The sequence below is a fragment of the Motacilla alba genome, chromosome 27 (assembly GCF_015832195.1).
Source record: "Motacilla alba alba isolate MOTALB_02 chromosome 27, Motacilla_alba_V1.0_pri, whole genome shotgun sequence".
Lineage (NCBI taxonomy): Eukaryota > Metazoa > Chordata > Aves > Passeriformes > Motacillidae > Motacilla > Motacilla alba.
In genome coordinates, this window is record NC_052042.1 from 4,786,078 (window position 1) to 4,814,039 (window position 27,962).

At 51.4% G+C, this 27,962-nt stretch overlaps 1 protein-coding gene and 1 long non-coding RNA gene across 3 annotated transcripts in view; both read right to left on the reverse strand.

The window, feature by feature from the left end:
• Positions 1 to 2,067: 2,067 nt before the first annotated feature.
• On the reverse strand, positions 2,068 to 11,609 carry LOC119712339. The gene is made up of 3 exons (XR_005259812.1): positions 10,550 to 11,609; positions 9,444 to 9,508; positions 2,068 to 2,182 (listed from the first exon to the last, which is right to left on the reverse strand). It is a non-coding gene; the product is annotated as an uncharacterized LOC119712339 (long non-coding RNA).
• Positions 11,610 to 23,117: 11,508 nt separating this feature from the next.
• Positions 23,118 to 27,962, reverse strand: part of HOXB4 (homeobox B4) — a 37,450-nt gene continuing 32,605 nt past the window's right edge. Inside the window, exons 2-4 of one of the 2 annotated variants that reach the window (XM_038163404.1) lie at positions 27,303 to 27,672; positions 25,002 to 25,456; positions 23,118 to 24,257 (exon numbers count right to left, since the gene is read on the reverse strand). In XM_038163404.1, the coding sequence (XP_038019332.1) occupies positions 23,940 to 24,257; positions 25,002 to 25,456; positions 27,303 to 27,666 (1,137 nt within the window). In that variant the 5' untranslated portion in view covers positions 27,667 to 27,672 and the 3' untranslated portion in view covers positions 23,118 to 23,939. Of the gene's footprint in view, positions 25,457 to 27,302; positions 27,673 to 27,962 lie in introns of both variants that reach the window. The other variant, XM_038163405.1, reaches the window with a different exon arrangement.

Below are 27,962 nucleotides of genomic sequence, written 5' to 3' on the forward strand. Positions count from 1 at the left end.
GAGCTGCTCCGCCCGCGAGGGGAGAGGGAACCGGGAAAAGGGGAAAAAGAGGGAAAAGAGGGGAAAATAGGGAAAAAGAGGAAAAAAGAGGGAAAATGGAGCGGAAAAGGGGAAAAAAGAGGAAAAATGGAGGGGAAATGAAAAAAAAGAGGAAAAATGGAGGGGAAAAGGGGAAAAAAGAGGAAAAAATGGAGGGAAAAGGGAAAAGAGGGGAAAAAGAGGGAAAATTTGAGAAAAAAGAGGAAAAATAAGAAAAAAAAAGAGGAAAAAAGAGGAAAAGGGGGGGAAATGAGGAGAAAATGAGGAAAAAAAGAGGGGGAAAGGGGGAAAATGGAGGGGGAAAGAGGGAAAAAAAGGAGGAAGAAATGGAGGGGAAAAGGGAAAAAGAGGAAAAAAAGAGGAAAAAGGGGAACAAGACGAAAAAAAAGAAGAGAAAAGGAGGAAAAAAAGAGGGAGAAGGGGAACAAGAGGAAAAGCGAGCGCGGCTGCTTAAAAACTTCTGCGGAGCCGAATCCCGGATTGCCGCGTTGCTGATTTCCTGCAGCTCCTGGAGAGCCAGGACGGTGAGAAACCCGCGTTTGAACCCCTCTGTCGCGACAGCGCCGGGGCTGGAGCCGCTGCTCCGCAGGGTGAGAAACCCGCGTTTGAACCCCTCTGTCGCGACAGCGCCGGGGCTGGAGCGGCTCCTCCGCAGGGTGAGAAACCCGCGTTTGAACCCCTCTGTCGCGACAGCGCCGGGGCTGGAGCCGCTGCTCCGCAGGGTGAGAAACCCGCGTTTGAACCCCTCTGTCGCGACAGCCCCGGGGCTGGAGCCGCTCCGGGCGCGGCCGCTGCTGCTGCACCCGAGCCTTCTGCTGCTCCCAATCAGCTCCGAATGTCGCGACATGGGGCTTCCCTTCCTTCCAAGGCAAATGTCGCGACATGGGGTTTTCCCTCCCAAGGCAAACGTCGCGATACGGGCTTTCCCTCCCAAGGCCTATGTCGTGATAAAGGGTTTCCCTTCCTTCAAAGGCCAATGTCGCGATTTGGGCTTTCCCTTCCAAGGAAAATGTCACGATTTGAGGTTTCCCTCCAAGGCCAATGTCGCGATACGGGCTTTCCCTCCCAAGCAAATGTCACGATACGGGGTTTCCCTCCCAAGCCAATGTCACGATATGGGGTTTCCCTCCCAGGCCAATGTCGCGATTTGGGCTTTCCCTCCCAATGTCGCGATTTGGAGTTTCCCTCCCAGGCCAATGTCACGATTTGGGCTGGGCTTTCCCTCCCAATGTCGCGATTTGGAGTTTCCCTCCAAGGCCAATGTCGCGATACGGGGTTTCCCTCCCAAGGCCAATGTCGCGATTTGGGCTTTCCTTTCCAAGGCCAATGTCGCGATCTGGGGTTTCCCTCCCAATGTCACGATCTGGGGTTTCCCTCCCAGTGTCACGATACGGGGTTTCCCTCCCCGGCCGATGTCGCGATACGGGCTTTCCCTCCCAATGTCGCGATATGAGTTTTCCCTCCCCGGCCAATGTCGCGATACGGGGTTTCCCTCCCAGGCAGCGCAATGTAAATCAGCGAGAGCCAAGAAAGGAAAACATCGCGGCTGGATCAGGGCGGGCTGGGAGGGGTCAGAAATAATAATAATAGTAATAATAATAATAATAATAATAATAATAATAATAATAATAATAATAATAAATAATACAAAGAAGGCTGTGAATAATAGGAGTAATGACAATATGAATAATAATGATGATAATAAGAATAATGGTGGAGTAGTAGTGACAGTAGTGGCAGCAGTAATAATGGTAATAATGATAGTAATACTAGTGAGAATAATGGTGATAATAGTGAAAATAGAATAAAATAAAATAATATAAAATAATACATAAAATAAAATAAAATAAAATAAAATAAAATAATACATAAAATAATACATAAAATAATACATAAAATAAAATAAAATAAAATAAAATAAAATAAAATATAAAATAATACTTAAAATAAAATAAAATAAAATAAAATAATACATAAAATAAAATAAAATAAAATAAAATAAAATAAAATAAAATAAATGGAATAATAGAAGAGGCCGTGGGGTGGTGCGGAGGGACAGACGGACGCGGCGCCGAGTGGAACTCACCGGGTCCCCGGGGGCTGCTGCGGCCGAGCTGAGGCCGATCCGGGGAGAGGAGCGGGGCTGGGGGAGAGAACACCAGAGTGAAAGGGGGGACACCGCAGGGACGGGGAGGGGACCCTCAGTGGGGGGACATGGGCACAGCAGGGACAGAGGGGGCACAGCAGGGACAGCGTGGGGACACGAGGGACAGAGGGGGGAGAGCAGGGACAGAGTGGGGACAGCAGGGACAGCAGGGACAGAGTGGGGACACGAGGAGCTGAAGTTCCCTTTCCTTGCCCAGGGTTTCCTTCTGCTCCCTGGAACCCCCTGGCCAGGGGACACCGGGGGACACTGGGGGACACCAGGGGACATTGAGGACATGGGGGGACATCAAGGGGACACTGGGGGACATCGGGGACATTGGGGACATCCGGGGATAGTGGGGAACATCAGGAGACCACCAGGGGACAACGGGGGACCTTGGGGGACACTGGGGACCAGCGGGGACATCAGGGACACCGGGGGACAGCGGGGGACAGCGGGGGACCCCGGGGACCCCCAAAGGCCCGGGTTTGGGGTCCCTTTGGGCCGGGGCCTGAACCGAGGCCTCCGAGGGTTGGGCTCGGCCTGGCGCTCATGGCCGGGATTAATTGGCTGCGGTTAATTAGCAATGAGCGCGAGGGGAGCGCGGGGCCCCGGGGGAGCCTGGGGGTTCACAACGGGATTCGTTTTCAGATTTCCCGGTTCCCGAATGCGCCAGGAGGGGGAGGAGGGAGGGCTTCGGTGGGACGCCAGGACACGACCCCGCACGGCGGCGGCTTGATCCCAGAATTCCCCAAATTCCCCCAAAATTCCTCAAAATTCCTCAAAATTCCCCCAAATTCCCCCAAATTCCTCAAAATTCCACAAAATTTCCCCAAATTTCCCAAAATTCCTCAAAATTTCCCCAAATTCCCCAAAATTTCCCAAAATTTCCCCAAAATTCCTCAAAATTTCCCCAAAATTCCCCCAAATTCCTCAAAATTCCCCAAAATCCCCAAAATTCCCCCAATTTCCCCCAAATTCCTCAAAATTCCACAAAATTTCCCCAAATTTCCCAAAATTCCTCAAAATTTCCCCAAATTCCCCAAAATTCCACAAAATTTCCCCAAATTTCCCAAAATTCCTCAAAATTTCCCCAAATTCCTCAAAATTCCACAAAATTTCCCCAAATTTCCCAAAATTCCTCAAAATTTCCCCAAATTCCCCAAAATTCCACAAAATTTCCCCAAATTTCCCAAAATTCCTCAAAATTTCCCCAAATTCCCCAAAATTCCCCCAAATTCCTCAAAATCCTCCAAAATTCCCAAAATTCCCCCAATTTCCCCCAAATTCCTCAAAATTCCACAAAATTTCCCCAAATTTCCCAAAATTCCTCAAAATTTCCCAAAATTCCTCAAAATTTCCCCAAAATTTCCCCGAATTCCCCAAAATTCCTCAAAATTCCCCAAAATTCCCCAAAATTCCTCAAAATTCCCCCAAAATTCCCCAAATTCCCCCAAATGAAGGCGCTCCAGCCCCGAAACCTTCTCAAACGAAGCCGTTTCGAAAGCCAGGCCGGGATTTGTCACCGCGGCCTCGGCTCGGAGCCGCCCCCGGAGCGGGGAGGAGGCAAAAAATGAAAATAATTCAAAAAAAGAACAATCGAATTTAAAATATTTTCATTTTTGGGGAACGTCGGGTGGATTTAATGAGCCCGGGTTGGTGTTATTGATCTGAAATAAAAATGGGGACGTTTGTGACGCCATCCCGGGCTGGGTTCTTTATTATTATTATTATTATTATTATTATTATTATTATTATTATTATTAGTCATTATTACACGAGCTTTTAAAGCGCCGCCCTGGCGATTTTCTGCTTCCAACTCAGCCGGGGCTGCTCGGGGCCCTCGGGGGTTTGAAAAGGGGGAAAAAATGAAAATAAAGGGGGAAAAGTCAAAATAAAAGGGGGAAAAGTCAAAATGAAAGGGGGAAAAATCAAAATAAAAGGGAAAAGTCAAAATAAATGGGGGGAAAATCAAAATAAAGGGGGGAAATCAAAATAAAGGGGGGAAATCAAAATAAAAGGGGAAAATCAAAAGGGAAAAAATGAAAATAAAGGGGGAAAATCAAACTAAAAGGCAAAACTCAAATTGAAGGGGGACAAATCAAAATAAAAGGGAAAAGTCAAAATGAAAGGGGGAAAAGTCAAAATAAAAGGGGAAAATCGAAAGGGAAAAAATGAAAATAAAAGGGGAGATGAAAATAAAAGGGGAAAATGAAAATAAAAGGGGAAAATCAAAATAAAAGGGGAAAGAAATCAAAATAAAAGGGGAAAAAAGGCAGATTTCTGCCTTGGCTGTTCCCGAGCTCCTGGGACAAGCGGCGGGGACGGAGAAAAGAGGAACGAGAGAGAAACCCGCGAGTGTTGGGAGAGGAGAGGAGAGGAGAGGAGAGGAGAGGAGAGGAGAGGAGAGGAGAGGAGAGGAGAGGAGAGGAGAGGAGAGGAGAGGAGAGGAGAGGAGAGGAGCGGGGAGGAGAGGAGAGGAGAGGAGCGGGGAGGGAGGGCTGCAGAAAGGAGCGGAGCGGAGGGATGGAGGAAAGAGGAACAGAAAGAGAAACCCGCGAGTGTTGGGAGCGGAGGGAGGGCTGCAGGAAGGAGCGGAGCGGCGGAGCCGGGCCAAGGCGCGCCGGGGCCGCTGGTCGCGCTTTGTTTTCCTCCTGGCTCGCTTTGTTTTCCCTGGGTTCGAATTCATTCCCTCGCAGCGCAGCGCGGAGCGAGCCTTCCCCGCCCCTCCCCGCCTTCTTCCTTTCATTTGGGGTTTTGGGGGTTTTTTTGGGGGGGTTTTTGGGGAGATTTTTGGGGAGGGGTTGGGGGGTTTTGGGGGGTTTTGGGGGGTTTTTTGGGGGGTTGGGCTTTTTTGGGGGTTTTGGGGGCTTTTTTGGAGGTTTTTTGGGGTTTTTTGAGGGTTTGGGGTTTTTTTTTTGTTTTTTGGGGTTTTTTTTATATTTTTGGGTGCTTTGGGGATTTTGGGGTTTTTTGAGGGTTTGGGGGTTTTTTTTGTTTTTTGGTTTTTTGATATTTTTGGGAGTTTTTGGGGTTTTTTGGGGTTTTGGGGTTTTTTGGGGTTTTGGGGGGGGGTTGGGGTTTTGGGGTTTTTTTGGGGTTTTTTTGGCTTTTTTTTCTCTCTCAATTCTTCTCCGGGGGCGGCGCCGCCCCCGCTCCTCCCGCAGCCCCGGGCGGGGCTCGCCCCATCTCAATTTTTTTTGGCAAAAAGGAAGAATTTGGGTTTTTTCCAACTGGCGAGCAGCGAGGAGGAGGAGGGGGCAGCGGCGAAGGCTCCGGGACCTCGCGAAACCCCGAACAGAAGCCGGGCAGGAGGAGAAATGGGATTTTTTCGGTTGTTTTTCGTGACTGATCGGAGTTTTTTCCTCGCCCTGACCTTTGCTGGGAGCGGCAATAACTCAGCAGTTAATGATCAACCCGGGAGAGCGCGGGAGCTGCCGCCCGAAAATAAAACCGAGGAAAAACGCCCTAAAAATCTAAATAAACCCAAAAAAAACCGGGCACAAAAATCAAAATAAACCCAAAAAAAAAACCCGCCCTAAAAATCAAAATAAACCCAAAAAAAACGGGCACAAAAATCAAAATAAACCCAAAAAAAAAACCGGGCACAAAAATCAAAATAAAACCAAAAAAACAATGGGGCCACATGGGAACCCAGAAATCCCAGAATTTTTGGGGATCCCCAGGGCTTTGAGACACCCGAAAATCCCAGGAATTTACTGGGGGAGGGGTCAGAATTTTGGGGGCGCCAGGATTTTTTGGGAGCCCCGTGATCTTTTGGGGACCACCAGGGTTTTTAGGGGCCCCAGGAGTTTTTCTGGGGGAGCCTCAGGATTTTTTGGGAGCCTCAAGGTCTTTTGGGGAGCCCCAGGATTTGTTTGGTGGCCCCTGGATTTTTTGGGGCCCCCAGGATTTTGGGACACCCAAAAATCCCAGAATATTTTAGGGAGCTCAGGATTTTTTATGGGACCCCCAGGATTATTTTGGGGGGGGGGACCCCAGGATTTTGGGACACCCAAAAATCCCAGAATATTTTAGGGGGCCCGGGATTTTTTTGGGACCCCCGGGACTTTGTGACCCCCAAATGTCGCCTCGTGGCTCAGCGGGGCGCGGGGAAGGTTTCTGGGGGTCTGGGGGGGCCGAGCGGGGGCAGGGAGGGGAATCCCCCCCTTCCCTCCCCTTTCCCGGAATCAGCGCTGGGATCCTGCGCCCACGTGACCCAACCACGTCAAACTTCGCCTTTTTTTTGGGTTGTTTTCCCCCATTTTCGGCAGAATTGGGAATCCCCAGAATCCCCGGAATCCCCGGAATTCCCCGAGCCGAGCCCCGGCTCCATCCCGGCTTTTTTTCCTTCCCTTTCTGATTTTTTTTTCATTATTTTCCTTTCTAATTTTCATTTTTTTCCTTTTTTTTTTTCCTCTCAGACACAAACGGGGGGAGGGGCAGCGCCAAATCCAGGGTGGGAACGGGAATTGGGATCAGGGAAAAAAGAAAAATTCGAGATTTTATTTTTTCCTGCCTCCCAAATCCTGGGGGTGGCCCCGGCACGGAGGAGGCGATTCCCGGGGTTTTTTCCCGGTTTTTTTTCTATTTTTTCACCCCCACCCTTCCCCAAAAGATAAAAAAACAGCAGGAAAAAAAAAGAAAATAAATATAAATAAATAAATAAATAAAAAACAGGGGGAAAAAAAGGAAAACTGAAGATTCAAAGCTTTTCCCCTCCGGGTTTTTGTGAGGAAAAGGAGGAATTTCGGTGAATTTTATTCTCCTTTTTTTTTTCAGGAATTCCCGCCTGGGTCCCGCCCGGAGCGAGGGAGGAGCTGAGCTCCCTTCCCACCTCAAAAACCTTCCAAAACCCGCGGCCGAGGGAAAAGCCGCGCCAGAAATCCCATTTTTTTCCCCACTCTGGGCCGGTTTCGCCTCCAGGATTTCTCCACCCCAAAAACACCCCAAAAGCTCCCGCGGCGGGCCGGTTTTGGGGTTAAAATCCGCTTTTTTGTTGTTGTTCTGGGCACCCTGGTCAGCACCTGAAAGGGCCCGCGGGTAATTTTTAACTGGGGGATGAAATCCCACCGCTGCCGAAATTCCCGGCGGGGCTGAGCCCCCCCGGGAACGCAAAATCCCAAAGAATCGGATTTTCCCGTGCTCAACCCCCCGAAAATAATCCCCTGAGCTGCTCCGAGCGGCCCCGTCGCCCCCGAAATTCGGATTTTGGGAGGAAATTCGGATTCTGGGAGGAAATTCGGATTTTGGGAGGGAGGGAGGGAGAAGCGGCAGCTCCGGAAGGGGGGAAAGGAATCCAGGGGATTCCCGGGAATTGCCCCGTCCCAAAATCCGCCCGGGAAGAGCAGAAATGCCCGTTAAAATCAATTTATTGCAGAGCGGATTGGTGATTTCTGGGCAGATCGATTCCATCGAGAATCAATCAATGGATTAATAGTCAAAAAGTCACGTTGGGCCGGGGGAGAATGGGTTGGGGTTCAAAATAATTAATTTATTAATTAATTAATAGTCACAAAGTCAAGTTTGGGCTGGGGAAGAATGGGTTGGGGTTCAAAATAATTAATTGATTAATTAATTAATAGTCACAAAGTCAAGTTTGGGCTGGGGGAGAATGGGTTGGGGTTCAAAATAAGAAATAAATTCAATAAATTAATACTCAGAAAGTCAAGTTTGGCTGGAGGAGAATGGGTTGGGGTTCAAAATAATGAATTAATTCAATAAATTAATAGTAAACAATTCAAGCTTGGCTGGGAGAGAATGGGTTCGGCATCAAAATAATGAATAAATTCAATAAGTTTATAGTAAAAAAGTCAAGTTGGGCTGGGGGAGAACGGGTTGGGGTTCAAAATAATGAATAAATCAATAAATTAATAGTAAACAATTCCAGTTTGGCTGGGGGAGAATGGGGACAAGCCCGGAGCTGGAGAAGCGCTTTTCAGAAAATAATGAAAACCATAATAAAATCCTAATAAAAGCAATAAAAACAAAGAATGAAAAGGGAAGAGGAGCAGGAGGGGCCCGAAGCTTGTCCGAGGGCTGAGGAATTGCTGGGGCCGAGGGAGAGAGCACAAATCCCTGACATGCCCCCAGCCCCGCTCTCATCCCATTTTCGGGGTTTTATTCCTTTTCCCCTCGGTTCAGAGGATTTTCTGTTGAAATCTCGCATGGGGGGGGAGGGGAGGGACGGGGATTTTTTTTTTTTTTTCCCCTGGGAATTTTGGGGCAGGAACGGCCGGGAAATGAAACCCGCGGCGCTCCCGGCCCTGCCCCGCCGGGCTTCCCCTTCCTCCCTAAAACCGCCCCGGCCCAAACAGTTCCCAAACCCGAGCCCAAAAAACCCGAATTTCCAGGAGCCAAAAGCTCCGAGCTGGAGAAGGAGGAGCAGCGGGAGCGTCCAGATGTTCGCGGGGCACATCTGGCCGAGCACGAGGCGCTCCAGCTTGGGAAAACTCCCTTTTTTCCTAGTTTTTTTCTCCTTTTTTTTCCTATTTTTTCCTCCTTTTTTCCTATTTTTTCTCCTTTTTTTCCTTTTTTCCCCCTTTTTTCTATTTTTTCTCCTTTTTTCCTTTTTTTTTCCTCCTTTTTTCCTTTTCCCCTTTTTTCTATCTTTTCTCCTTTTTTTCCTATTTTTTCTCCCTTTTTCCTAGTTTTTCTCCCTTTTTTCTACTTTTTCTCTTTTTTCTATTTTTCTCTTTTTTTCCTATTTTTTCTCCTTTTTTCCCTATTTTTTTCTCTTTTTTTTTCTATTTTTTTCTCCCTTTTTTCCTATTTTTTTCTCTTTTTTTTTTTTTCCTAATTTTTTCCTCTTTTTTTTCATATTTTTCCCCCCTTTTTTCACCCCGTTTTTTTTTCTTTTTTCTGCTAATTGCGTTTGCTCCGAGTAAACACAAAACCCCTCTCTGGGGCCATAAATCACCGGGCCGAGCGTTCCCAGCCGCTTTCCCCAAGGTGGTTTTTTTTATTTTTTGGGGATTTTTTTCCTTTTCAAACCGCACAGAAGGTGCGAAATCTTTAACAAACGCGTCCCTGGGAGAAAAAACAATCACAAAAGAAGATTTTCGGGGGAAAAAAACGTTTGGAAAGGAGCTGGAGCCGCTCCTGGAGCCTTTTTTTGCTCCTCCTCGGAGGCATCAGTCTCAATTTGAGGCTCCCGCTGAAGCCTTGTCACAGCGTTCGGAGCAATTAATTAATTACGGCTCGCGGCCCTGGCAGCGTTTATTTCTTTAATTTATTTATTTTTGTTTGAACTCCTTACCTGCGAGACTCCAGAGCTCCGAGGAGAAGGAGGAGACGCCGCCTCGGGGTGCGGAGGATTCCCCTCTGGAGCAGGAAAATTGAGAAGAATCTCATTTATTTCACCCCCGCTGCATCGCGGTCGCGTTGGGGTTTGTTTTTTTTTTCCCCTCAAAGATGTTTTGAATATTTTTTTAAATTTTTGTGGGTTTTTTTTTGGCTCGTTCGGTTGGAACGGAACGGTTTGGAGGCGGAGAAAAAAAATTAAAAATTAGAAAAAAAAACCCAAAAAAAGCTGAACTTGCGGCAAGGATGAGGATGGGGGGGAGAGCGCTCGTTCTGCTCGGGGAAAAACCAAAAAAAAAGGGAAAAACTCGCAAAAAAAACCAAAAAACCCTGCCCCGGAAAGCTGTTCCTCGTTATGGGGACTTCGAAAGTTGCGGGAGGGTGGGACAGCGAGGGACACCGGGAGCCGCGGGGACAGGAGCGGGGGACAGCGAGGGACACCGGGAGCCGCGGGGACGGAGGATGGGACAGCGAGGGACACCGGGAGCCGCGGGGACAGGGGGGTGGGACAGCGAGGGACACCGGGAGCCGCGGGGACAGGAGCGGGGGACAGCGAGGGACACCGGGAGCCGCGGGGACGGGAACCAAACGGGTTCTGTTGGCAGCGGGAGTTGGGCAGCCTTCAGCTGGGAATGGATTCCAGATGGGCCGGGAAAAGGGAAAAGGGAAAAAAAAACCCCAAAGAGAGCGAGGGAGGGAAGGGAGAGCGGCCGCGAGCGGGGGAGGGAGGGGGGAGCCCAAGTTCTGCAAACCCCGCCGGGTTTTGGGGGCTCTCTCAGCCCCCCGCCCCTCCATCCCCCCTTTTCCGGGGGTTTTTGGGCACCAGGGAGGGGAGGGCTCCGCTTCCAGAGGGAATTCGGGAGCGGGGCGCGGATCCCGCTCCCCAAAACCCGCCGGGAACTGGGGGAGGGGGGGAAGGGGGGGGAAGCTCCCCATCCTAAAAGCGGCGCCCCAAACCCACCGGGTGATGGGGAGAGGGGCTGCGAGGGGGGCCCCGCCGGGAACTGGGGGGGGGAAAGGGGGGTGAAGCTCCCCATCCTAAAAGCGGCGCCCCAAACCCACCGGGAGATGGGGAGAGGGGCTGCGAGGGGGGCCCGGCCCCTGCGCCCCCGGCCCGCGGGCGGCGGCTCGGTTCCCATGGCCGGCGGAGTCCCCGAAGGCTCCCGGGCTGCTCCCCCGAGCTCCGGGCGGGAAAAGCCCCGCTGGATTTCGCCCCCGAAAGGAGCCGCGAGCGGGGATTTCTCCGTAACCCCTCCCCTCATCTCGACGCCAAAAAAAAAAAAAAAAAAAACCAACAAAGAAGGAAAAGGGGAAAAAAAAAATAAATCATCAAATCGCCACCCTCGGCTCTGATTTATAGCCTGGCTTTTCATCTCGGGATGGCTGCGAGCAGGGAAGTGTCGGAACGCCCTTGTTGCCTTTTATTCCTTTCGTGTCCCCCCCTTTGCCTCCTCCCCGCACGGCCAAAAAAACAAAAAGAAGAAAAAAGAAGAGGAGAAAACTTCAAAGCGCGAACCCTCGGCGCTCCCGAAGCTCGCCCCGGCTCTTCCCTTTTGTCTGGGCTCGTGTTGGCCTCGGGATTCCAAAATGAAACACCGAAGCGGCCCGGGGCGATGCCGAGGGGCTCCGAGCTCATCAGACTCCCAAACCCACATGAAACACATCGCGAGCCGGGGAGCGGCTCCTCCTAAACCTCCAACTCCCGCCGTTTGGGGATTTTTTTTTGGGGTTTTTTTTTTTTTTTGTTGTTTTTTTTCCCTCCTCCTCTCCCCTCGCCTCCGCGAGGCTTTGATGTGAAATAAGTCTCCCCTGCCGGCCGCAATAAATTCCGAATTAAGGTGCTGTTGAGTCGCGTTTGCGGCGTTAATCGCTTCCTCTCCGGGAAGGATCGGCCCCCGGGGCCGAGGGGAGGGAGCTGCCGGCGGGGCTGATGGAGCAGGACCTTCCGCGGAGATGACAGGCGAGGAGAAAGGGCTGATGGCCCCGAAATCAATGAAATTCCGCTCGCTCGAGCCGCTCGAAATAGCCAATTATCCCCCCCCGCCGCCTCCCCAGAGTTTTATCGGCCGTGCGCGGCCGCTGCCGGGGAAAAGGCGGTTTCAGTGAGTTAATAAAGGGAAAAATTGCCAGGGAGGGGGTTTGGGGGGGTTTGGGGGGTCGCGGGGGGTGTCGGGGAGATGCTGAGAGGGGTCGGGAGGGGGGAGAGGCCGGAGCCGCCGGTCCGGACCCCCCCGACCCAAAACCAGCCCTGTCCTGGCGGCACCAGCGCGGAAAATTCGGGATTTCGGAGCCGGTGGGAAGGAAGGAGGGAGGCAGAGCCCCGAGGGGCTGAGGAGCAGCCAGGCGCTGCGGGGGGAGCGAGGTTCTGCCAAAAAAACCCCAAAAACTCTTCTGGGGGGCTTTTGTGTCACCCCAGCCCCACCCGGGCCCGGACCTGTCCCGAAGGAGCAGGACGGGGGGAGGGGGCTCTGCCACCCTGGGGCTGGGGTCCCCTCCCGCTTCGGGGTCTGGGGCCCGTTCCTGTCTCTGGGTCTGGGGTCCCCTCCAGGGTCTGGGGTCCCCTCTCAGCTCTGGGTCACATTTCAGGTCTGGGGTCCCTTCCTGTCTCTGGGTCTGGGGTCCCCTCCCAGCTCTGGGTCTGGGGTCCTCTCCCGGCTCTGGGTCTGGGGTCCCCTCCCGGCTCTGGGTCTGGGGTCCCCTCCCGGCTCTGGGTCTGGGGTCCCCTCCCGGCTCTGGGTCTGGGGTCCCCTCCCGGTTCTGGGTCTGGGGTCCCTCCCGGCTCTGGGGTCTCTGCAGGTCTCCAGACCTTCCCCCGATTTTCGGGTTCCTGACCCGGCTCCGGGGGTCCCCCCGGCTCTGGGGGTCCCGGGGTTCCCCTCCAGGCTCTGAACCCCCAAAGCAGGGGCTGGGGGTGGGGCTGGGGTCACGTCGGGGTCCCGAGCCCCGTGCTGTGTCCGGGGTCCCCTCGGGAAGGGTCCCCACGGGGGGGGCTCGGTCACAGCGGCCCCGCACCCCCCGCACCCCCCGTGCCCCCCGGTTACCGAGGCACAAAGGCGGGGGGCTCCGGGCTGGCTCCCCCTGCCAGGGCCCGTTCCTCACCCTCACAGTCCCAAACCCAAAAAAAAACCCCAAAAAACCCAACTATTATTTTTTTTTTAAATGCAACACTTTTAAATAAAGCGCTAGGGAATAAAATAAAGGGGAGGGGGAGTGGGGAGGGGGTCTGCAGCCGCTGAGAGCCGGGAGCCGCCGCGAGAGCGGGGCTGTGGCAGAGAGCGATGCCGAGATCGCGGCTCGGGCACCGTCCCGCTGTCCCCGAGGGTTCCCTGGCAGCGGCTGCGCTCCTCTCGTCCCGTCCCGGAGCTTCCCGGGGTCCCACACCGAGCAGGGCTGGGGCGGGGGGAGCAAAGCCCCCGATTCCCACCCCCGAGTCCGCATCCAACACTTCCCCCGCGCTCCCGCTGGCAGTTTTATTGACTCCTCGCATGTCGGAGCTTGTAAAATATTAAAAAAAAAAGAAACCGCCCGAAAACATAAAAACCCAGCGCTCCCATTTCCGGCTCTCCTTTCAACACCCCCGGCTCGGGAGGGGAGGGCGGCGCTGCCTCCTCAGCCCGCTCTGCGCGCAGGATGCGCGGGGGATGCGCGGGGGATGCGCTGCCCCTTTTGGGGACACAAACAGCGTCCCCAAAGCCTCGGCCGGCCCCGGACCCCCCAGCCCCGGACAGAGCTCTCCCCGCGGGGTTCGACAGCCGGGAGCGGCTCCCGGCCGCATTCCGCTGCTTCTAAACCCATTTTTGGGACTTTTCCCCTCTCCGAATTCCGCTGCTTTTAAGCCCATTTTTGGGACTTTTCCCCTCTCCGAATTCCGCTGCTTCTAAACCCATTTTTGGGACTTTTCCCCTCTCCGAATTCCGCTGCTTCTAAACCCATTTTTGGGACTTTTCCCCTCTCCGAATTCCGCTGCTTTTAAACCCATTTTTGGGGCTTCTCCCGAGGTGAAGCCCTGGAGGGAAGCGCGACCCTCGGGGCGCTTTGTCCGGCTTTGATCCCGCACATCCTCAACCCCTCCGCGTCCGGCTCCAGCCCAAAAAAATCCCGTAAAAACCCCGGGAAAGCTCCGGGAACGCCCCGCACGGCGCCGCCTGCCCTCGCCGCCGGGTTCTGGGGACAAGCCGCCCCTGTTGGGGTCACTCGGCAGCGCCCCGAGTTGTTTCCCATTGTTCCGGGCTCAGGCAGAGCCCCCTCGCAGCCCCGCTTGCGATGCTTTAAAAAAAAATATATATTTAATGCTTTAAAAAATAAAATGATTTCATTTAATTCCCATTTCTCAATCGGGAAATTCAATATTCCGGGCTGCAATCGCGGCGCGGGAGGGCCGGGGAGGGGGCAGAGGGGAGCGGATGGGTTCGGGGTGATAAAGGGCCGCTGTAATTTTGGATATTAAGGTCGTGCTCTTTCCCGAGGTTTCCACGCCGGCGAGGCGTTCCCGCTTGCCCCAAATTTATACAAATCTCTCTTTAATTGGTAATCACAGATGCCGTAATTTAAGACCCCCGGCTCCCGAGCTTTCATATTAGCGGCTGATCTATGGCCGTGAACCGCCTGAAATCATCAGCTCCGGGGAGCGGGGCGAGGGGAGAGATCCTCGCTCGCAAATACCAGCGCTCGCACATCATTTTGGCCCCGGGAATGATTTATCTCGGCCGCGGCCATAAACAAGGCGGCTCTCCCCGCCGAACGCGCACAATGGCAGCCGCGCCGCCGCTGACATGTTTATTGTCATAAATCAACAAAAGGGGGGGAAGAAGGGGGGAAAAAAAAATTAAAAAAAAAAAAAAAAAAAAAGAGGAGAGGGAGAGAAAAATCTCCCTAAAAAAAAAAAAAAAAAATCTCAATGAAAAGCCTCGGCGCGTGGAACCGCGCGGAGAGCGGCGGCGGGGGAACGGGGCCGGCGATTTGTCACGTTGGGCGACAATAACATTAATAACAAACAATAAATTTCCATGGACGCGCGGCCGCGCTCGGCAAGCCCCTGCTACTTACACTGCTCCGGCCCTCGGCGTGCCTCGGCGCTGCCCAGAACTGTTTTATTGCCGGCTCCTCTCCCTCTCTCCTCCTCTCTCCCCCTCTGCCCCTCGCTCTTCCCTCTCCCCTGTTATTATTATTTTTTTTTCTCCCCCTCCGGCTCGCTGTTTTTGAAAGGACACTCGGGTTTCACGTCAGGCTCGGGGAGACCGCGGCTGCGATTTTCCTGGCGAATACATATCTATTCCGCAGCCCCGGCATTAATTATTTAATGAGCCACGTGATGGGGAAGGGGGAAGGGGGTCTCTGGCTCGGCGCTCGCAGGACGGCTCTGACCTTCCACCGGAACGGGGTTTTGAAAAAAAAAGAACTTTCCATCCCAGCGCGGCGAGGGGAGCCCGAATCTCCGTCACACGCCGCGATTTTGGGGCTTTTCCCCCACCCCGAGAGCACCCAAGCCCTTCCCCGAACCCTTCCTGGAACTTGGCTTTGTTGGACCCGGCTCAGGCAGAGCAAATCCCCATTTTCCCCCATTTTCCCCCATTTCAGGTTTTTTTTTCCCCACTGCGCACGCCGAGATCACAAAATGCACAGCAGTCCCAGAGCCCCAAGCAGCTGAGAATATTTCTGTTTCTGTTTCTGTTTCTGTTTCTATTTCTATTTCTATTTCTATTTCTATTTCTATTTCTATTTCTATTTCTATTTCTATTGTTTCTATTATTCCTATTATTCCTATTATTCCTATTATTCCTATTATTCCTATTATTCCTATTATTCCTATTTCCATTATTTCTCTTATTTCTCTTATGTCTCTTATTTCTATAATTTCTATTATTTATATTATTTCTATTTCTATTATTCCTATTATTCCTATTATTCCTATTATTCCTATTATTCCTATTATTTCTCTTATTTCTCTTATTTCCCTTATTTCTCTTATTTCCTTTCTATTTCCGGAGCCTCTCCGCCTCCCCGGCTCCCGGGCCGTGCCGCTCTGCCTCGGCCGCGTTCATCGCGTTCGCGAGGGAGGAGGGGGCGAAAAGAGGGGACAAAAATCAGACGCGGAGCCCGAGGAGAGCGCGAGGATCCTGGGAAATAAAGGGAAAAGGGACAGAGAGGCGCAGAGAGGGACAGCGACAGAGGCGGCGCTGCCGCAGGCCGCGGAGCAGCCGCGGAGCAGCCGCGGAGCAGGAGCCGGGCGCTGCGCACCCCCCAAAACCGGCAGCGAGCGGAGCCCAAAGCCTGGGGAAGCTGGAAAAGCTCGGGGTCAGGGCCCGGAGCAGCCCCCAACCCCCCCCGAGCACCCCCAAATTCCCGGCTCCCAAATCCCTGCGGGATCTCAAATGAAAGGCGAAAATAGAGAATTAATAGCAAAAAAAAATTAAACCCAAAAAAGCGGATTTGGGGCTGGCTGGAAGCCGAAGGGGCCGGGAAACGCTCGGGTTTCCAAAGCTCTTGATCATTTCTGCCGCGATTTTCTCGAGTGTGGGGCTGGGGGGGATAAAAAAAATCCGATTAAAGAAGAGTTCCCGGGCTGGGGGGGCTCCAGCAGGGAGGGAACTCCGGGGGGGGAGGAGGCGACTCCAGGAGAACTCCGGGTCCCTTCCGAAGCCGCAACTTTCGCTTCATAAAAACTTCTCTATTTTTTCCCTTTTTTTTTCCTTTTTTTTCCCCCTTTTTTTCTCTTTTTTCCCTTTTTTTTCCTTTTTTTCCCCCGTTTTTGCTCCCAAACCGGGCGCATAAAGAGCAGAGAACAACAGAAGGCAACAAACCCGCGGCACGCAGCAAACGGAGCGCGGAAATGGCATTTTTTGGGGTCGTTTCATGCCAAAAAAAGAGCAGAAAAAAGCCTCATTTTCAGTTTGGCCATTTTTTTGTTGTTGTTTTGTTTAGGTTTTTTTTTTAAACTGAAGCCATCAAGCGGGGCCGGGCCCTCGGAGGTGCCGCGATCAAAGCGTCGCCTTTGTGAAGATAAAATGAGTTTATCCCGCGCCTTGATTTACAGCTGCGGCCGCGGCGCTCTTATTGCGCCTCATAAATCTGTCAGGGACTCCCGAGCGCCTTTCAAGGGACGCGGAGCCACCCCGGGACACCGCCACCCCCTCCCCGCCGCTGTCCCCGCGTCCCCCGCGCCCCCCGCAGCCTCCCCCCGCGGCCGCGGCTCGGAGCGGAGGGGGCGGGTGGGGAATACATTGAATTTCTGGGGGTTTTCACCGCCTGCCCCCGTCCCGACAGCCCGCGGGGCTCGGCTTCCGCGGCTTCCTCACGTTTTGGCCCGGTTTGGGGATATTTGGGGGCATTTTTGGTCCGATTTGGGGATTTTTGCCCAATTTGAGGATCTTTGGGTGGATTTTTGCCCCAATTTGGGGATCTTTGGGTGGATTTTTGCCCCAATTTGGGGATCTTCGGGTGGATTTTTGGTCCAGTTTGGGGACTTTTGGCCCAATTTGGGAATCTTTAGGCGGATTTTTGGCCCAATTTGGGAATATTTGAGTGGATTTTTGGTCCAATTTGGGGATTTTGGCCCAAATTTGGGGATTTACACCCCAATTTGGGGACCGTTGGGGGGATTATTTTGTCTAATTTGGGGAACTTTGAGGGATTTTTTGCCTCGGTTTTGGGGATTTTTGGGTGGATTTTTGGGGCATTTTTGAGGGGATGCCTCGCTCCAATTTGGGGATTTTTGGTGGATTTTTGGGTGGATTTTTGGGTGGATTTTTGGCATTTTTGAGGGGATGCCTCGCTCCAATTTGGGGATTTTTGGGAGGATTTTCCCTCCAGTTTTGCCACCTTTGGGTGCATTTTCCCCTCCACTCCGGGGATCTTTGGGTGATTTTTTTCCCCCACATTTTGGGCAGGGATGACGAAGGGCTCCAGGGTGGGCACCGGGGGATTTGGGGTGACCGGGGGGTCCAGGAGAGGCTCCCCGAGGGTCCCGGGGATCCCCGCGCTGGAGCGGGAGGAGGAGGAGGAGGAGGAGGAGGAGGAGGAGGAGGAGGAGGAGGAGGAGGAGGAGGAGGAGGAGGAGGGGAGCAGAGGGGCTCCGCAAACAAAGGAATTTCTGAAATCAGCGCAGGGATCAGGCCAGGCCAGCCCGCGGCTCCTCTTTGCCCTTGGGTTTTCCCCCCCCCCCAAAAAAAAATTCAATCTGTAGAGGCAGCCCCGCCCCCGCCACCCAAAATCCCTCTCTCAACTCCACACGAGCCACCAAAAACTCGATTTCTACACCACAAAACCACACGAGAAACCCTGCTAGGCCCAGGACGGCCAGAGAGCAGAAATAAATCAACTTTCAGGATTTTTTTTCGGGGTTTTTTTTGCTCCCTCTCAGGCCCGGCCAGGCCGGGCTCTGCCGGGCTGGGGGATGAGCTCGGTGTCCGGCCTGGGGCAGGTCAAGGGGTTTGCGAGGTCACTCCCGGCTGTAAAACCCGGCTAATGGGCCAGAAAAGTGAACTCTGCGTGACCCCGCCCGGCCCGGCCGCCCTCGGCTCCCGATGCCCCAGGAACTCCCGGGGACGGCCGAAAATCCCGGGTTAAACCGGCCCGGCACGGCCTGGAGCGGGCTGCTCGCGGGCCCGGGGCGACTGGAACCGGGATTGCTCCCGGGATGGCTTAAACCGGGAATGTTCACAGTCCTGGGATGGTTTAAACCGGGAATGTTCACAGTCCTGGGGTGATTTAAACCGGGAATGTTCACAGTCCTGGGATGGTTTAAACCGGGAATGTTCACAGTCCTGGGATGGCTTAAACCGGGAATGTTCACAGTCCTGGGATGGCTTAAACCGGGAATGTTCACAGTCCTGGGATGGCTTAAACCGGGAATGTTCACAGTCCTGGGGTGATTTAAACCGGGATTGCTCCTGGGATGGCTTAAACTGGGAATGTTCACAGTCCTGGCATGGCTTAAACTGGGAATGTTCCAGGGACAGGCTTAAACCGGGAATGTTCGACGTGATTTAAACCGGGAATGTTCCTGGGATGGTTTAAACCGGGAATGCTCCTGGGACAGGCTTAAACCGGGAATGTTCGAGGTGATTTAAACAGGGAATGTTCCTGGAATGGTTTAAACCGGGAATGCTCCTGGGACAGGCTCAAACAGGGAATGTTCCTGGGATGGTTTAAACCGGGAATATTCTTGGGACAGGCTTAAACTGGGAATGTTCCCAGTTCCTGGGATGGTTTAAACCGGGAATGCTCCTGGCCCAGGCCTAAGCCGGGCTGTTCACAGGTCCTGGGACAGGCTTAAACCGGGAATATCTGGAGTTCTTGGGACAGGCCTAAACCAGGAATGCTCCCAGTTCCCGGGACAGTTTAACCCGGGAGTATTCGCATTTCCTGGGACAGTTTAACCCGGGAATGTTCACCTTTCCCGGGACAGTTTAACCCGGGAGTATTCGCATTTCCTGGGACAGTTTAACCCGGGAATGCTCCCAGTTCCTGGGACAGTTTAACCCGGGAATGTTCGCATTTCCCGGGACAGTTTAACCCGGGACTGTTCGCATTTCCCGGGACAGTTTAACCCGGGAATGTTCGCATTTCCCGGGACAGTTTAACCCGGGAATGTTCACCTTTCCCGGGACAGTTTAACCCGGGACTGTTCGCATTTCCCGGGACACCCAGAGGCCGCCCCACCAACCCCTCCCAAACCATCCCGTGGGAGATTCAACTCGGGAAAAAGACGAGGAAAAAAACCGAGTTAAAAACGACTTTTAAGCCTCGAGCCCCAAAGGCGCACCCACAGCCGGCGCGCCGGGAAACCCAACCACGCCCAGCCCCAAACCCAGCCTGAACTCCAAAAAAACCCCAAACCCCTCCAAGACCCGCCCCAAAACCGAGGCCAAGGGAAAGCCCCACACGAGAACTCGCGGGGGGTTTCTCTCTCCGCCTCTATTCCTTCCAAACTCCTTTTTTCCCTCCGAATTTCCCGCAGCTTTCTGGCGCATCCCCGTCCCGAACCACGCCGAGAGAGCGGCCCCGTTACCTGCTTGGCTCCCAAATCCTTTTTCCAGCGCCCTCATGCTCGGGGTGGTTCCTTCCAAACCGAGAGGGAAGTGTGTGGGGGGGTGGGGTGCAGGAAATTTGCCTTTTCTCCCCCAGAAAAAGAGAACTTTTTCACCTTTGGGGCGCGGCTTTTATTATCAGCGGTATCCCCGCTCGTATCGCGATTAATCCCGACTCTCATTAGCGGCCCCGAAGGTTTCCTGGAGGAGTCCGGGTGATTTTTGCCGCCAGACGGTCCGCGCAGATTCGCTGTTGAATAACAATGGGGGGAAAGGGGATAAGTATTTCAAGAAAAGGAGTGATTAATGATTTTCTGTATAATTCTCGCATTTTTCTTGCCTCCTGTCCGCTCCCGATGCCTGTGAACTTTCGGGTCCTATAGAAATCCTCTTTTCTCCCCTTCCATCCCATTCACGCTCCCCCAGCTTTGATTTGCCCCCACAGACCCCGCATTCCTGCCAGCATTCGCCTCTCTTTTTTTAGGGTTTTTCCCTTTTTTTTTGGGTTTCAAACACCCATTTTTGGCCTTTCTGAGGAGCCCCCTCTGGAAAATCGCGCCCTCCTCCCGAGCGAGCGGATCAAAGGGAGGAGCGGGGGAATAAAAACGCGCCGGGGACGGAGCGAACCTGCGGGGACCGGGACAAAACCAGCCCCGGGCACAAATAAAGAGGGAAAGGAAAGAAACTCGCGAGTTCCGCCTCTGAAACCGCGAGAATCAAACCCAAAGCCGGCCAGAAATCCGATTTATTTTGAACACCGCAGCGAGCTGAGCCCGCGCCACGCGACCGCGGGAATGTTCTTTATTTTAAAGCTTTAAAAGGGGAAAAAATACAATAAAAGAATCACCCGGCGGGGTTTGGAGCGAACGGGGGCGGCGGGGTTTTGGGGGGACAGTTTTATATCCACGGGAGCTCCTGCAGGCACAGGAGCGGTTTGGAAGGGCCCAGCCCTGCCTTTGTCTCGGGAGAAACAGGGAACGAAATTCGGGAACTGATCGGGATTCTTGGAGGATTCCGTGGCTATTGAACCGACCTTGAAATTCCCGCACTTTTACTTTACACCTTGAAATTATTATTATTAATAATATTTTATTTTTATTTTTATTTTTATTTTTATTCTTATTTTTCTTCTTATTTTTATTTTTATTTTTATTTTTATTCTTATTTTTATTTTATTTTTATTTTTATTTTTATTTTTATTTTTATTTTTATTTTTATTTTTATTTTTATTTTCATTTTTATTTTTATTTATTTTATTCAATTTTATTTATTTATTTTAATTTTTATCTTTATTTTTAATCTTTATTTTTTATTTTATTTTATTTTATTTATTTTATTTCATTTCTATTTCTGCTTTAGCTGTCTATTCCCATCCTACAGCTTCCCCCGTTCCCATTCACCCCCATTCCCAGCCGCATTTTCCATCCCCACCCCTCCGGATCTCCATTTCCACTTCCCCCCATCCCTCTCCATACATTCACCCCTCAATTCCCATTCCCCACATTTTTATTCCGATTATCCCCACTCCTCCCGGCCGCACCACCCTTTCCCTGGAGGACAATCATTTTCTTTTCCTCCTCTCCTAACCCAGAACCTCTCCCGGGTTTTTGTTTTTTTTTTTTTTTCTTTTTTATTTATTTTTTTTTAATTTTTTTCCCTACCCGAAAAAGAAAATGAGAATGAATCGTGGAGCCGCGGCGGCCAAAAGGAGCCATTTGTCTTCTTGATGATCTCCCAGGCCGCGAGCTCCCTTTGTACCCCAAAAACCCCCGAACCCCGGAACAGCTGGGCCGAACCCGCCTCGTTAACGCTGAACCGCCCGCGAGGAGCAGCGATTCCCACCCCAAACCCCAAATAAAACCATTAAAAAAGAGAAATCGGGAGGATCTCGGGAGAGCGGCGAGGCAGCGGAGCGTTAATGAGCGGCGCCGCTTTCGGGGCTCGGGAAAAGGGAATTAATCTGCGCCCTGAACAAATAAATCATCATCGCCGAGCCTCCGCCGCTCAAACAGCTTTTGTTTTCATTAGGGGGCTGCGGGCTGACAACACAAAAAAACCCCCACAAAAACCGGGGCGAAATCATTAAAAAAAATCCCAAAGAAACGGATTGAAAAAAAACCGGATTAAAAAAAAAAAAAAAAAAAGATTGAAAAGAAACGGATTTAAAAAAAAATCCCAAAGAAATGGATTGAAAAAAAAAAACTGATTAAAAAATTATTGAAAAGAAACGGATTAAAAAAAATTTCCCAAAGAAACGGATTGAAAAAAAAACGGATTGGAAAAAAAAAGATTGAAAAGAAACGGATTAAAAAAAAAAATCCCAAAGGAACGGATCGCGCGCGGTCCTTGAAAGAATTCCATTTATTTTTATTTTGATTTTGATTTTTCTTCTTCCACCCGAGGGATGAGCCCGATCCGGCCCCAGAAGAAGCACGCGGGGCAGAGTGGCCGTGCGGGATTTATTTCTCAGGTGGTTTTGGGGTTTTTTGGGGGTTTCCGGGTAAATCCGGACACCCCGGAGGACAAAGGGGGATGGAGGAGACGGGGGGGGGGGGGGTCGGGACGGCACAGCCCCTCCCCCCCCCGGCCCGAAATTCACATTTTCAGCCCCAAATCGGGGCGGGGAGGAGCTTTGGGGCGCTCCCAGTTCCTCCCAGTTCCTCCCAGTTCCTCCCAGTTCGTCCCAGTTCATCCCAGTTCCTCCCAGTTCCCGTCCCTCCCCACCCCCCTCACTCACAATGAACCTGCTGGGTTTAAAAAAAAAAACAAAAAATTAAATTATAAAAAGGGTCAGATCCTGCTCCGCTCTCTTCATTTCTTTGTCCAACACCTCCTTCACCCAATTTTAATTTTTTTTTTAATTTTTCCCCCGGTATCGCGAAGTTCCGGAGTCGCCGGAGGAGATTTTGGGGCTTTTTGTTGACTTTTTGGGGTTTTTTTGTTGAGATTTTGGGGTTTTTGTTGAGATTTTGGGGTTTTTGTTGAGATTTCGGGGGGTTTTGTTGAGATTTTGGTTTTTTTTGTTGAGATTTTAGGGGGTTTTTGTTGAGATTTTTGGTTTTTTGTTGACTTTTTGGGATTTTTTGTTGAGATGTTGGGGTTTTTGTTGAGATTTTGGGGTTTTTTGTTGAGATTTTGGGGTTTTTTGGGTTTTTTTTCTCTCTCCGATTTTGTCTCTTCGGGACAATGGGGCAGAAAGTTCAGGGTTGGGGACAAAGAGAGGAGGGGAAGGAGGAGGGGGGAGAAAATTGATAAAGAAAATGGAAAAAAAGGGGGAAAGAGAGAAAAAAGGAAAATAAAGAAAGAAAAATAAAAGAAAAAATGGAAAAAATGTTTTTAAAAAGGGGAAAGAGAAGAGGGGAAGAAAATTGATAAAGAAAATTTGGAAAAGGGGGGAAAAAGGGGAAAAAATCCGGAGAAAAACAAAGAAGAAAAGGAAAAAAAAAAAAAGGCAAAAATGGAAAGTAAGATTTGAAAGAAGAGGGAGAAAAAGGGGGGAAAGAAAAGAGAAAATAAAAAGAAAAAAGAAACCAAGAAAAAAAAAAAGAGAAAAAATGGGGGGGAAAATTTAAAAAGGGGAAAAAAGGAGGGGGGGGAAAGGAGAAAAAAAGGAGAAAAAAAAGGAGAAAAAAAGGAGAAAAAAAGGAGAAAAAAAAGCAAAAAGAGGGTGGTGCAGCAAATGCAGTTGGTGGGGAAGGAGCTGAGGCTCATTTATTAAAGCGGGCGCTGCTGTCGGGGTAATAGCAGACATAAGGTCCATCCTTTGTACGGGAGAGTAAACATGACAAATGGGGCCGAGCTCGGCGTGATTAAAGATGAAACAAGGATCCATCTCAGCCAAATCGCCAAAAAAATCCCGCTCCGGCCTCCTCTGCCCCCAGCAGCCCCGGCTTTGTGCCCAGCTGAGCCTCGCGCTGGTTGAAACCGGGGTAAAAAGAATCAAAATTCAAATTGTTGGTGGGGATCTGGTTAAAATCGGTGTAAAAATAATCAAAATTCAAATTGTTGGTGGGAATGATCAGCACCCCGTGTCCCCCGGGCTGAAATCGGGGTAAAAATGATCGAAATTCAAATTGTTGGTGGGAATAACCAGGACACGCCCATCCCCGCGGTTAAAATCGGTGTAAAAAGAATCAAAATCTGAATTGTTGGTGGGAATGATCAGCACCCCGTCCCCCTGGCTGAAATCGGGGTAAAAAGGATCGAAATCCGAATTCCTGACTGAAATAAGCAGCACTCCCCCGTCCCCGCGGTCAAAACAGGGTGAAAAAGTGTGAAATTCAAATTCGTGGCCATAAATAACGAGCAGCCCGTGCGTCCCCGCCGTTCAGATCAGGGTAAAGAACGCGAGAGATGAAAATGATCGCCTTTCCCTCCCTGCACGAGCTCACACCCCAGACACGCACACGCATCCATGGGCGCGGTTATAGGGCCAAGGCCGGTCCGTGGGATCGAGTTTGGGATCCTCCTCCTTGTGGGATCTGCCTTTGGGATCCTCCTCCTTGTGGGATCTGGGTTTGGGATCCTCCTCCTTGTGGGATCTGGGTTTGGGATCCTTCTCCTTGTGGGATCTGGGTTTGGGATCCTCCTCCTTGAGGGATCTGTGGTTGGGATCTTCCTTGAGGGATCTGGGTTTGGGATCCTCCTTGTGAGATCTGGGTTTGGGATCCTTCTCCTCCTGGGATTTGAGTTTGGGATCCTCCTTCTTGTGGGATCTGCCTTTGGGATCCTCCTTGTGGGATCTGCCTTTGGGATCCTCCTTGTGGGATCCGCCGGGATCTGGAGGAGGAGCTGACCTGACCTTGGTGTTGGGTAACGAAGAGCAGCCCCGCCTTTCCCCGCACTTCAAATAATTATTAAAAAAATGATAGAAATTAAAATTATCACATTTCGCTTCTGCACTCGCACGAGTTCACACCCCAGACACGCACACGCATCCATGGGGGCGGTTATAGGGCCGAGGCCGGTCCGTGGGATCGAGTTTGGGATCCTCCTCCTTGTGGGCATGGATCCTTGAGGGATCTGCCTTTGGGATCTGCCTTTGGGATCCTCCTTGAGGGACGTAAGCTTGGGCTCCTTCTTTGTGGGATCTGGCCTTGGGATCCTCCCTGTAGGATCTGCATTTGGGATCCTCCATGTGGGATCTGCCTTTGGGATCCTCCTTGTGGGATCCGCCGGGATCTGGAGGAGGAGCTGACCTGACCTTGGTGTTGGGTAACGAAGAGCAGCCCCGCCTTTCCCCGCAGTTCAAATAATTATTTAAAAAATGATAGAAATTAAAATTATCACATTTCGCTTCTGCACTCGCACGAGTTCACACCCCAGACACGCACACGCATCCATGGGGGCGGTTATAGGGCCGAGGCCGGACCGTGGGATCGAGTTTGGGATCCTCCTCCTTGTGGGATCTGAGTTTGGGATCCTTGTGGGATCTGCCTTTGGGATCCTCCTTGAGGGATCTGCCTTTGGGATCCTCCTTGCGGGACGTGACCTTGGGCTCCTCCTCCTTGCGGGATGTGACCTGGGGCTCCTCCTCCTTGCGGGATTTGAGTTTGGGCTCCTCCCTGTAGGATCTGGCCCTGGGATCCCCCGTGTAGGACCCGGCTTTGGGCTCCTCCTTGCGGGATCTGGCTCTGGGCTCCTCCTCCTTGCGGGATCTGCGCTTGGGGCCCTCCTTGCGCGGCCTGCAGGGATCCGGCGGAGGAGCCGGCCCTGACCTTGGTGTTGGGCAGCTTGTGATCCTTCTTCCACTTCATCCGGCGGTTCTGGAACCAGATCTTGATCTGGCGCTCGCTCAGGCTCAGGGCGTGCGCGATCTCCACGCGGCGCCGGCGCGTCAGGTAGCGGTTGTAGTGGAACTCCTTCTCCAGCTCCAGCACCTGCTGCCGCGTGTACGCCGTGCGCGAGCGCTTGGCCTCGCCGCCGCAGAAGTTGGGGTTCACTGCCGGGGGGGTGGGGGGGGACGAGGGAAGGGGGGGGGAAAAAAAAAAGGGGGGGAAAGATGTGAAAATATGAAAAAAAAAACCGGGGGGGAAACGGGCGGAAATGCGAAAAAACGGGGGGGAAACGTGTGGAAATTTAAAAAAATGGGGTGGAAAATGTGTGAAAATATATTAAAAAAAATAAAGGGGGGTACGTGGGAATATAAAAAAAAAAAAGAGGGGGAAATACGTGGAAATAAAAAAAAATGGGGGGAATTGTGGAAATGCAAAAAAAAAAAGGGGGAAAGATGTGAAAATTCAAAAAGAAAAGTGGGGGAAGATGTGGAAATATGGGAAAATGGGGGGATATTTGGAGATATGGGAAAATGGGGGGCAAATATGTGAAAATATAGAGAAATGGGGGGAAAGATGTGAAAATGTAAAAAAAAAGGGGGGGGAAGATGTGAAAGTATTTTTAAAATGGTGGGAAATATTTGGAAATATAAAAATAACCCGGGGGAAAGAAAGGGGGGGGGATGTGAAAACAGGAAGGGAAAAGAGAAAATATGTGAAAATGCATCCAAAAACCGGGGGGGGGGATGTGAGAATATGTAAAAAATGGGGGGAAATAGTGAAAATACGAAAGGAAAAGGGGGGAATGTGAAAATACGTAAAAAAAAGGGGAAAAGATGTGAAAACACACAAAAAAAAGCGGGGGAGAGGATGTGAAAGCGTTGAAAAAAGGGGGAGAAAATGTGAAAACAGACAAAAGAACAGGAAAAAAAGATGTGAAAACACAAAAAAGGGGGGAAAACGTGAAAACACAAAAATGGGGGAAAGATGTGAAAACACAAACAAAAAAAGGAGAAAAAATGAGGGGAAAACACAAAAAAAAAGTAAAAAAAATGGGGAGAACACACACAAAAAAGGGGAAATGTAAGGGGAAACAAATAAAAAAAGAGGGGGAAAAAAAGAAAAGCAGAATTACCGAGCTGTTCCTTTAATGGGTTCTTTCCCCCCTCAAAAAAAAACAAACACAAAAAAAGAAATAAAAAAGCGTCACAGACCCCTTGGAGGGGGGGATTTGCTGGAAAAGAAATGAAAAATAAAAAGGGGATGGTTGTAAAAATGCCCCCAGAAGCGAGGTGCGGATCTCCGCCTCACGGCGGACGCGGGTTCGTGCCGGAAGGTTTCTCCAGGGCCCCCCGGACGCGCTTCCCGTGCCCCGTGCGGGTGGAAATTCGCATTTATGCGCTCGCAGCTCTGCCGGAGCAGCGCGGAATTATCCCTAAAAGTTCCCCCCCTGCGCTGGAAAAGGGGCGAGCGCGGGGGCTGCGGGGTGGTGAGTGTCTGCCTTTAAAAAAAAGAAAAGAAAAGGGGAAAAAAGAGAGGAAAAAAAAAAAAGAGGGGAGAAAAGGAGGAAAAAAAAAAAAAAGAAGAGGGCAGGGGAGGGGAAAATAGTAAAACTTTACTCAATCCGCCACTTAAATACAAATTACCAAAACATAAAACTTCACTTAGGAAGATTCAACAGCCGTAAAAAAAAAAAAAAAAAAAAAAAAAAAAAAAAAAAAAAAAAAAAAAAGAGAGAGAGAGAGAGAAAAAGTAAAAAAAAAAAAAAAAAAAAAAAGGCAAAGTAGCCTGGAAGAAACTGGAGGAGGATGGTAACAGAGACTTCAAAGGCACATGGCCAAGCAGAGCAATAAAAATTTATGGAGGATGTAATTATAGCGCTCTGCAAAGCGGCGCTCGTAAATCTCCGCGGAGCGCTCCTTTTACAAGCGCCGCGGCGAGGCTTCCCCGAGCCGGCGAGGTGCTACTCCAACTATAAAGCGAAGCCTTTTTTTCCTTTCCCCCTCCACTTACCCGTGCTTACGTGGACTTTTTTCATCCAGGGGTAAACCACGGGCTCCGCGCCCGCGGGGCTCCGCGCGGCCGGGCCGCGGCTGCAGGCGGGGGGCGGGCTGGGGGTGCCCGGCCGCGGCTCCGCCGCTCCTCGGACGCGAGGCCGGGGCTGCGCGGAGCTCTGGCAGGACGGGTAGAGCTGCTCCTTGCAGGCGGCCCGCGGCTCGTACATCGCTTCATGGTGGAAAGCGCTCTCCCGCTGCCTCTGGCTGCCGTAGTATTCCGGCGAGTGATTGGGAAGGTAATCGCTGTGGGAATATTCTTCGCAGGGTGGGAACTTGGGGTCCACGTAGTTGGAGTTGATCAAAAACGAGCTCATGGCCATTAATTTCTTGCAATCGCGCGCGCGCGGGGGAAGAAAAAAATTATATATATCCACCTATACCTATATATATATATATATATATGTATGGATCTCCCTCTGTCCCTCGGTCTCTTTCTCTCCTTAAAATTTATTCCTACGCCCCCCGCCCCCCCGCCTCCCTCGCTCGTGCTCCCGCTCGGCCGAGCCCTCCTCCTCCTCCTCCCTGTCAAGTGAACAAAGTTGGCTCCATGTGACAGCGCGGGCCAATGGCGAGGGCCACGGCGAGCCCCGGATAAGGAAACCTGCCCAGCCCGGGC